We start from the raw sequence: 10,117 nt of genomic DNA, 5'->3' as shown, positions 1-10,117 counted from the left end.
TTAGAATGTTTATGAGGTAAAATTGGCTCCATTTAAATAAGGCTGGGAGAAGTCTAAGATGCTTTCTTCTCAGGGTTCAGTCTGAATAAGTCATAGGTGAGATTTACTAGGTTAGGAACATGAAAGAAATACAGTGAGAAGATGTTTGCCTATGTGACATCCAAGTGGAGTTGTCCAAAAGACAACTTGACCAAAGTCAGCTTGAAACTCAGGAAGTACAGGATGGAGGCCGGGTGTGGTGGCTCACGCCTGTAATCCCAACACTTTGGGAGGCCGAGGCGGGTGGATCACAAGGTCAAGAGATTGAGACCATTCTGGCCAACATGGTGAAATCCCGTCTCTACTAAAAATACAAAAATTAGCCAGGTGTGGTGGCGTGCGTCTGTAGTCCCAGCTACTCAGGAGGCTGAGGCAGGAGAATTGCTTTAACCTGGGAGGCAGAGGTTGCAGTGAGCAGAGATCACACCACTGCATTCCAGCCTGGCAACAGAGTGAGACTCCATCAAAGAAAAAAAAAAAAAGAAGAGGAGGAGGAGGAGAAGAAGAAGAGGAAGAAGAAGAAGAAGAAGAAGAAAGAAGAAGAAGAAGAAGAAGAAGAAGAAGAAGAAGAAAGAAGAAGAAGAAGAAGTAGTAGTACAGGATGGAAATATAGACTTGGGAGTTTCAGTCTCTAACTGTGTGTCACTCAAGTGGATTTAAACGAGCCATTTGTTGAAAGGGTACTAGGTGGGTCACGGGATTGCCAGGCAAAAGACCCAAGCTTGGAAAATAGGCAGGAACAATGAGAGGCCAGTCCACCAGAGCACAGGCCAAATTCAGAAGCCAGAACCAGTCCCACAAGACCACTGCTGCTGTCATCATTATTGGACACGGGATGTCACTACTACCAGTACCCACACCACGAGAGTCCCTGGGCATGGGGTAAAGGTGACCCTGCTCTCCTGTCACCATTGCCACTGGCATGAATTCTCTATGATTCTATTTCTCTGAATCACTCCAGAATCTACATTTCTGGAAGATGCTTGGCCAGGCTGAGGCCACATGCCTCTGTCTTAGCTAGAGAGCTGGGAAAGCAAAGATCCAACCTTTATCCTGTCTGTCATGAAAGATGGGCTGTGCTTACTTCTAAGACTTGAAACATAAGAAGGAGATTCTGTTTCTGGGCAACTCCAAATTATCAAGATCTCATTCAAGTGGCCATGGAGGCCACCAGGAAGAGTAACAGGAGAAATGGGCATGGGCTGAGCTGCTTTTATACTTAAGTAGGGAATGAAGGAAAGGGAGTATAATAAGGATACTATGAAGGAGTCATATGAGGTGTAGCAAGAAACTGGAAGAGTGTAGCCCATAAGAGCCAACAGAGGAAAGGGTTGCAGGGGCAGGATGATCAACAATGCCAAATGACACCATGCGGTCGATTGCAGGGGCAAGACGATTGACAATGCCAAATGACACTGTGTGATCATATAAATTAAGCCTGAAAATTCCCAATGGATTTGTCCATTTGTAAGTCCTATGTCACTTTGGTGAAAGTATTTTCAGTAGAAATTTAGGGGAGAGGTCAGATGACACCAGATTTAAGGAATAACTGAAGACAAGGAAGTGGAGAGGGAGAGTATAGCCTACTCCTAGAAGCTTGGTTGGAGGCAAGAAAAATCAGTAGCATGGCATATAGGATTCAAATTGGATTTTCTTTTTAAGGTTGGGCTAGTTGATCAAATTTATATACTGAGATCAAAGAGTAAGGGAGAGGAAAAGTCGAATATAAATGAAAGAAGGAGATAAGTGAAGCAGCAAATTTCCCAAAGAGGCAAAAAGGAATGAAATACAGATCACAGTGAAAGGATTAACTTTGTATTTGAAGACATACCTTGCCACTTCTGAAACAGAAAGGATGGGAGAGATTCAAATGTTTGGAGGGGACAGAAAATTAAGGCAGTTCTCCCATGGCCTTTTATTTTATTTTTTTAAAAGAGATGAGGAGTCTCTCGTTCCGTTGCTGAGGCTGGAGTGCAGTGCCATAACCACAGTTCACTGTAGCCTTGAACTCCTGGGCTCCAGAGATCCTCCCGCCTCAGCCACCCAAATAGCTGGCACCCATAGCCTTTATTTTTTCTGTGAAGCAGAATGGGGGATGGTGGGAGAGGCTGACGTGGAAGGGTTGCTGGGTACACTGAGGGCTCTGCTGAGGAGACAGTGAATTTATAGGAGCTCTGTACTGAGTTCCCATTAAGTTAGCTTAAGCCATTTATTCTAGATAAAAACTGACTCCTAGTCCCCCAAGATCAGAGGGCCTCAGAAAGTGCCTGGGGCAGGGTGTGGTGGCTCACACCTGTAATCCCAGCACTTTGGGAGGACAAGATGAAGGACTGCTTGGGCTCAGGAGTTCAAGATCAACCTGTGCAACACAGGGAGACCCCATCTCCACACACACACACACACACAAAATTAATTAGCCAGATATGTTAGTGCATACTTGAGCCTTGGAGGCTGCAGTAAGCTATGATGACACCACTGTACTCCAGCCTGAGTAACAGAGTGAGTGACACCCTGTCAAAAAAGAAAAAAAAAAAATGAAGAAAGAGGGGGTGCCTGGGAAGCTGCCAGGAAGCAGACAGTAGTCTCACCATTTCTGGTCTCTGCCTCTCCATGCTTCATTCTGTGTCCCCAGATGGTCTTTTTCCTTTTCTCATTCATCATAGTAGGTGGGAGGTACCATAGCTCCTAAGTCTATGTCTCTTTTGCTTAAACCAGTCCAGTTAGAATCATAATCTGTTAGCTGTAATCCCAGATTTTCAGGAGAACATCTGCTTCACACAGCTTAGATCAGGAATCCACTCACAGTTCAATAAACTGCAGCTAGAGTGCTAGGGGTCACATAAGATGAACATGGCCCTGGGGCCTGTGGATCCATAGTGTGGCTGTGGAAACTATAATTCCCACAGAATAGGGTTCATGGGCTAAACTAACCTAGATGGTGTCCACTTAAGTGTGCAGGATTCGGTGACGTCCTTTATCCTGGTTTAGGATGGGAGAGTAGAGAAAGTAGATAGCTGGCATGACCCAGGGGTGTGATTTTTACAGAGTCAGTGCAAGCATATTAACAAAAATGTGATTACAAGTGACTGACCAAGGATCTGGACTAAGTAGGAAAACAGGTGAAGCCTGGAAGATACTGATAAACTATGAGGTGGCTGAGATTCATGATATAGAAGAGCTGGTGGTATGCTGGGAATGGGGAATTCTAAAGGTTATTGAATACTGGAGTTGAACTTGTCACTCATGGGCACACTGCTTATGTTCCAACACTCCCATACACACTTGGTTCTCAAAAGCTATTATGGGGCCCCTGATGGTGAGTTGTTTTAGAGAGCAAGCCCGACTTCTTCCCCTACTACTCTGAACTTCCGCACTCTGGAACCGAGGCTATACTGATCCCTCACTTTTTTCAGTTACTATAAGCAATAGGTGTAACAAACTCATACTGAGACAGTGTTGTGGCCCAGGCTGAATGGCAAGGTGAGCAGAGGGGACATCAAAAGGGAAAGGAGTTAGAAAGGAGAGGCTGAGAATGTGCAAATGTAAATCAACCAACAACAAAAAGTTAACTGGGAAACTTCTGAGACCAGCTTAGGAGGGATAGACATGACATGTTTATATCATTCAGGGCCAAAGCCTTCTTTGTGTGTACTGTGTCCAGCTACAAAGAGGGAGTGAGGAAACAGAGTAGGTCTAAGATAAGCCTTTTCCCATTAGTGCTGATAGAAAAGAGGGTCACGTGGAAGCCCCAAGACTGATAAGGATGAAGGAGGTCTGGCCATGTCTAGGGTTAATAACCACAATAACCACAATTACAGCTTCCATGTATGGACTACTTCCTAGTCCCAGGTACTCTGCTGGTTACTTGACATGGCTTAGTTGGAATCGTATGAAATTGAAGGTATTGGACTGTTTATAAACTACAAAAATAGCAATTTCATACGGTTCAACGTAACACTATCTCAGTTCATCCTTACCACAACGGCTCCAAGAAACACGTGTTACTCTTTCCACCTCAAAGAGGAGAAATCAGACTCACAAAGTGAAAGTCATTGTTTAAGGCTGCACCATCAATAAGTGCCGAACCTAAGCTTCAGACCCAGATTGACTAGAAGGCCAGGGTGCTTTCCATCACGCTGCAGCTACCGGGGAACAAATAAGTTAAATGTCAGAATTTTTAAAAGCCCGAGGTGTTCGACTTCCACTATCGAACCACAGAATCCAGCAGTCAGCAGGGCCTCAGGACTTCCCTCAGTCTCTACCTGTCAGCCCCAGCCTCCAAGCGAGGGGACTCCCAGCCTACAAGCAATCTGGGTTGCCCTCCCTGCTCGTTCCTCCCAACCACACGGGGCGCTAAATGCAAGCATTCTCCTTTGGAAGGTTCCCCGCACGCCCCCAGAGTCCCTCTTCCTTCTCCACTGCCTCCCCGACCCACGGCGCAGGCGCCACCCCGGATCCGCACCGCTTCCCGACCAGTGACCGTCGCGCAGGCGTCCCAGGGCTGGCGTCGGCGGCTGAGGCGCGCCCAGGCGGCAGCGGGCCGTCAGGCTGTTGGTTAGGAGCGGGCCACGTGCCATGGTGTCACCGCGCGAGCGTGCGCAGAGTGGCTGAGCGCGCCCGTGACGGAACGACGAGGCGTGGGGTGTGCGACCTCGCCCGCCAGGCCCGGCCCCCGCCCCTTGGTCTGCCGCTCCGCCCCCGCGGGGCGTCCCGGGCCGCTCGTCCAGTCGGCTGCGGCCGCGCGCGGCCCGGGGTCGCCGTGAGTACTCGCGAGGCTGGCCTGTGGGGCCGCCACCACGGGCACGGGGCGGTGCGACCGGGCCGCGGGAAGGGTGCGGGGCTCGCCCCGCCTCCGCAGGGGTGGACGAAGTGAGGGGCTTGGACCGGGAGGTTCCGAGGGTCCCTCCTAGGCTGGACAGGCTTCTCAGGCCCGGCGACCGAGCGGCAGAGATCGGGCACAGAGCGTCTTCCCTGGGGAGGCAGGTGTTGAGTGTTTTTGGGGTCTTCAGGGGAGCCCCGGAGAACCGGTGTAACTGCTTCCCCGGGAGAGGCCTCAGGGCCTGTGCTGGAAGCACGGGTGCCAGAGAGTGTTTTCGCGGGGGGGGTGGGGTGGGGGGGGCAGCCCTGTCCTCTCTCCCTGCTAGGTGCCCGAGATAGCGCTGACTTGCGGGAATCGCCCCCCAGTGATTCTTCGTAGTAGTCTTTGTTTAGTGGCCTAGTCCTGAGAAGGGAGCACACGGAATGGAGTGGGGTAACCTTTTCCACAAAGCCGGAAGAGCCCAACCCCCAATTTCAGCGTCGAGCTCTGAAGCTGCTTTGACTAGACGTGAAGTTGTCACACCCAGAGAAGCGCCCATGGGCCTAGGGAAAGACGTTTGTGATCCAGACTTGCTCATTTACATTTGACTTATTCCCGTGGAAATTCATAAAGCGTTCTATGTTAGCTGCTGAGTTTAACACCTTCTCTGGACACTCATCATGTCTTATTTTTGGCCCAACTTATTTTGTAAGGTCCCATTCTTTATCTCATTTAGATAAATCAGATAGTCTTTCTTGCTTAATTCATGAACAACTCAATTAATTATAACCACACCACGTGAAGATTAGATGTAATTAGGACCTGTCCAATGTCTTTACATCCCAGTCCTTCTAAACTTCTAACCTTAAGCAAATTGCTCGACCTCTGTATGTCTAAGTATTCTGTGTATAATATGAAAGCTTTGAATTAGGCCACCTTTCCGGCTTATTTTTTAAAAAGTGTCTGTGATTCTGTGAATTCCATGACCCATCACCTTCCTTTTCCAACTCTTCACCTTTTAAATCCACTTTCCATCTCTCCAGAGGAAAGGGCATTGAGAGGAGAGGGAGCAAGTCCCTTTCACTAAAGCAGCCTGGTTTGAAAAAGCTGGTAGTCTCTGAACTGTCTCTTCCTTGAGTGAGACAATCTCCCTCTCAACTACCTTTTTCTCCTTGTGATAGCAACAGAAACCAAGCAGCAACAGCCCTTGGAAAGAGGCTAAATTTTTCTTGACTTCTGCAGCGACGAAGACCGTGAAAAGTTGGCACTTCTGGCCTAACGCTGCCATCATCCTACCCCTCACGCCAGGGCAACCCAGGCTGGACATTTAGTGCCTCCCTCTTTACATCTCTGTGATCATCCAGATCAGCACTTGACTGTTTATTTTCAAATCTCACGAACCTCACCCCAAGATCTTCACATTCTGGTTCTCAGCTACTCTTGAAGGTGAATGAAGTTTTGTTTTTTAAAATCATTTTTTGTGTGATTTTTGTCTATGTGTAGAAACATGTAGGTTATTTTATATATCTCCCATTAGACTTAAGTATCCAGCAGAGGGTTCATTCATTCATTCACTCATTCAAGAAATGTTTTAAGGGACTAAGAATGTAGACTGAAAACAGTCAAAGCCTCTGCCACCAGAGTGTATATTCTGATAAACATTTTATATGTTAGAACATGGTAAGTGGAAAAAAATAAAGCTGGGAAGGGAAATAGAGAGTGCTAGTATGTGGGTGTTGAGTTGTTGCTGTTTTAATAAATAGGATGGTCAAGGTGGCCTTTGAGCAGAGATCTGGAAGAGTGAAGGAACAAGCCATGTGGATATGGGGGTGGAAAGCATTCCGAGAAAGGGAAACAGCAGGGACAAAGGCCCTGTAGTGGGAATATGCTTGGGAATATGATGGGAATATGCTTGGTGAGTTTGAAGAACAGCAAACAGCAAAATGAGGCAATTGGAGAGCCTTGGTTAATCTTCCTGTTAACATTTAGAGTTGACTCTGTGGAGAGTCCGTTAGAGTAGCTTCTGATTTTTTTTTTTTAACTTTTTATTTTGAAACTTTTCAACTTTACACAAAAGTAGGGAGGTAGGGATTCCCAGAAAACCCTCATGTACATCACTTAGCTTCATCGGTAATCAACATTTTGCTATTTGCTATATTTATTTCATCTGTTATCCTCCCTCCTTTTTTTATGTGTGTGTGCCAGGGTAGTATTTTAAAACAAATCTCAGTGATCGGGTCATTCCATCTCTAAGAACTTCAGTTATACTTTCCTTTTGCATGTTGTTTCTAAGAGATCAGGCAACACTATTGGCTGGAAGACTCCTGTGCTGGCTCTGCTCTGGCATTGTGCCTTTTGTTCCCATCCTGGCTTAGTTACCAGATTTAAGTTGGTATCTAAGGAATGAACCACAGGTCCTTAGAACACACAAGGATCTAGAACTGGAACAGTGGTTCTCAAATTTTATGCATCAGAACAACTTGGAGGGTGTGTTAAAACACAGATTACTGGGTCCAATTTCTGGAATTTCTTTCTTTTTTGCGCAGTCTCGGCTCGCTGCAACCTCTGCCTCCTTGGGTCAAACGATTCTCCTGCCTCAGCCTCCCAAATAGCTGGGAATACAGGTGTGCACCACCATGCCCGGCTAATTTTTTTATTTTTAGTAGAGATGGGGTTTCACTGTGTTGGCCATGCTGGTCTCGACCTCCTGACCTCAGGTGACCTGCCCACCTGGGCCTCCCAAAGTGCTAGGATTGCAGGTGTGAGCCTCAGTGCTTGGCCATTTCTGTAGTTTCTAATTCAGTAGGTCTTAGGAGGAGTCTGAGAATTTGCATTTCTAACAAGTTCCTAGATGATACTGATGCTACAGGTCCACCAACCCCAGTCAGAGAATCACTAATCTGGAAACGTGACATTCAGTAGAACTTTATTAGAGACCGCCCAAGCACAGTGGCTCACGCCTGTAATCCCAACACTTTGGGAGGCCAAGGTGAGTGGATCACCTGAGGTCAGGAGTTTGAGACCAGCCTGGCCAACATAGTGAAACCCCAACTCTACTAAAAATACAAAAATTAGCTGGGCGGGGTGGCGGGCGCCTGTAATCCCAGTTACTTGGGAGGCTGAGACAGAATTGCTTGAAGCCGCGAGGCAGAGGTTGCAGTGAGCCAAGATCACGCCATTGCTCTCCAGCCTGGGCGACACAGCAAAACTGTCAGAAAACAAAAAGAAGAAGAAGAAGAACTGTATTAGAGACCAAGAACACCTCTGCTTGAGGTTGGAGTAGCTTCAGCTGAGATATATGCAGAGCTAGTGACTTGCTGGTCTAGAGATCAGCAGAAAGCTTTTTTAGCCTGCTCTTAGGGGAACTTTGCCATCTTCAGCCATTAAAGCCTTCATAATTTCACAGATGAGTTTTTTGTTTTGTTTTTTTTTTCTGCTATATGTGGAGACTTTAGTGGGGCTAAAAGTTGCTGGTATAGGATTAGGAGTCTGTGAAATTAGAAGCAAGCAGGGAACTGTATATGAAAGGGCTCTGGATTAAGTGTTTTTCTAAGCATTTTTTGGGATAATTATTGCATTTTTATTTGGGAAGCAGGTTCCAAGCTGACTCTAGGGCATTATTTTGGCAATGACAACTGGGATCATAACTGCCAAAAGATGTTGAGTGACTGTTGTTGAGGACTTTTTGTTTTGAGACAGAGTGTTTGCTCTTGTTGCCCAGGCTGGAGTGCAATGGCGCGATCTTGGCTCACTGCAACCTCCACCTTCTGGATTCAAGCGATTCTTCTGCCTCAGCCTCCTGAGTAGCTGTATTTTTAGTAGAGACAGGGTTTCACCACATTGGTCAGGCTGGTCTTGAACTCCTGACCTCAGGTGATCCACCCACCTTGGCCTCCCAAAGTGTTGGGATTACAGGCGTGAGCCACTGCACCCGGCCGTTGAGGACTTTTTAAGTTAGCTATCATTGCCATATAATAGCTAGTAATACTGATGTTTAAAGAGAGATAATGGCTCAATATGGAGAAATAACTAAGAATAAAGAGTCTAGAAATAATCCGATTCTGAATCTTAACTCTGGTGTGAGTTGGTACTTTGAAGAATTAACTGACAGAGTAAACAAAAGCATCTTGTCCTGCCACCATCACTTTTGGCTTTAGGAGTTGTAACATTATGAGCTAGAGCAAGGTCTTGCTCTAATCCCAGCTCTCCAGTTTAAGTAGAATAGCAGTATCTTGTATATAGTGCTTTTGTGTTTCATTATCTATAAAGAACTACATGTGCAAGTGTGCATGTATATGCATACAAGCATGTCTTTTTATATGCAAGTATCTATATGTATAATAAAAGTGTATTAATGGCCGGGTGCAATGGCTCACGCCTGTATTCCCAGCAATTTGGAAGGCCGAGGCTGGTAGATCAGCTGAGGTCAGGAGTTCGAGACCAGCCTGGCCAACATGGTGAAACCCCATCTCTACTGAAAATATTAAAATTAGCTATGCATGGCGGCGGGCACCTGTAATCCTAGCTACTTGGGAGACTGAGGCATGAGAATTGCTTGAACCCTGGAGGTGAAGGTTGCAGTGAGCCAAAATCATGCCATTGCACTCCAGCCTAGGTGACAAGAGCGAAACTCCGTCTCAAAAGAAAAGCGTATTCATAAATATGTGTGCCTGTATATATACCACCCAGCTATTAAATGGTGATGAAACCCATTGTTTTCTACTTTCCACAGGACAGTGACTTGTTACCACCACAGCAGCAGCCATCCCAACAGATCTCCAGTTGTCCCTGACGTTGTGCCCTACCTTCCCTCCTTTTGTGGTCTCCTAAATGCCGATTTCGTTGACCTTGGTTCGGCTGGTGGTATGGAGGGGTGCTGCCTAGCACTGACCTGAGAGTGTGTGTGACCCACTGACCCAATGGTGAGAACTGACTGCCCACCTCTCCAACTGATTGTTCAAAGGGTAGAGGAGACAAAGTGCAGATCTCACCCTTTCTTGGTATTTTCCCTTCTACCCTTGTGGAAGATAGAGTGGCTATTTGAAGTTAAAGGAAAGGGAAGGGGCACAGAAACAGTATTACTTGGTGTGTTTGTGTAGGTGGGTTTTCTTGGGGAGAGAGAGGAGAGTTAAGTACTTTAAAGGATAGAAAGAAAATAATGAGGCGAGAGCTTAGGTATGCTTGGGAACTGTCTTAGGTAATGATCCTGGAAGAGGCCAGCTTATACTGGAACCTAGATATGCTTAGGAATCAACCTTGACATTGAAGTTATTTGCATTT

At 46.6% G+C, this 10,117-nt stretch overlaps 1 protein-coding gene across 1 annotated transcript in view; it reads left to right on the top strand.

The window, feature by feature from the left end:
* The first annotated feature begins 4,751 nt into the window (after positions 1 to 4,751).
* PARP6 (poly (ADP-ribose) polymerase family, member 6) overlaps positions 4,752 to 10,117 on the top strand; it is a 31,768-nt gene continuing 26,402 nt past the window's right edge. The window contains exons 1-3 of the mRNA XM_011953820.1: positions 4,752 to 5,018; positions 6,019 to 6,283; positions 9,570 to 9,759. Coding sequence (XP_011809210.1) covers positions 9,757 to 9,759 — 3 coding nt within the window. The 5' untranslated portion in view covers positions 4,752 to 5,018; positions 6,019 to 6,283; positions 9,570 to 9,756. The remainder of the gene's footprint in view (positions 5,019 to 6,018; positions 6,284 to 9,569; positions 9,760 to 10,117) is intronic.

The sequence above is a fragment of the Colobus angolensis genome, unplaced genomic scaffold (assembly GCF_000951035.1).
Source record: "Colobus angolensis palliatus isolate OR3802 unplaced genomic scaffold, Cang.pa_1.0 Scaffold372, whole genome shotgun sequence".
Classification (NCBI taxonomy): Eukaryota; Metazoa; Chordata; class Mammalia; order Primates; family Cercopithecidae; genus Colobus; species Colobus angolensis.
This window is presented reverse-complemented; position numbering and strand designations above follow the sequence as displayed.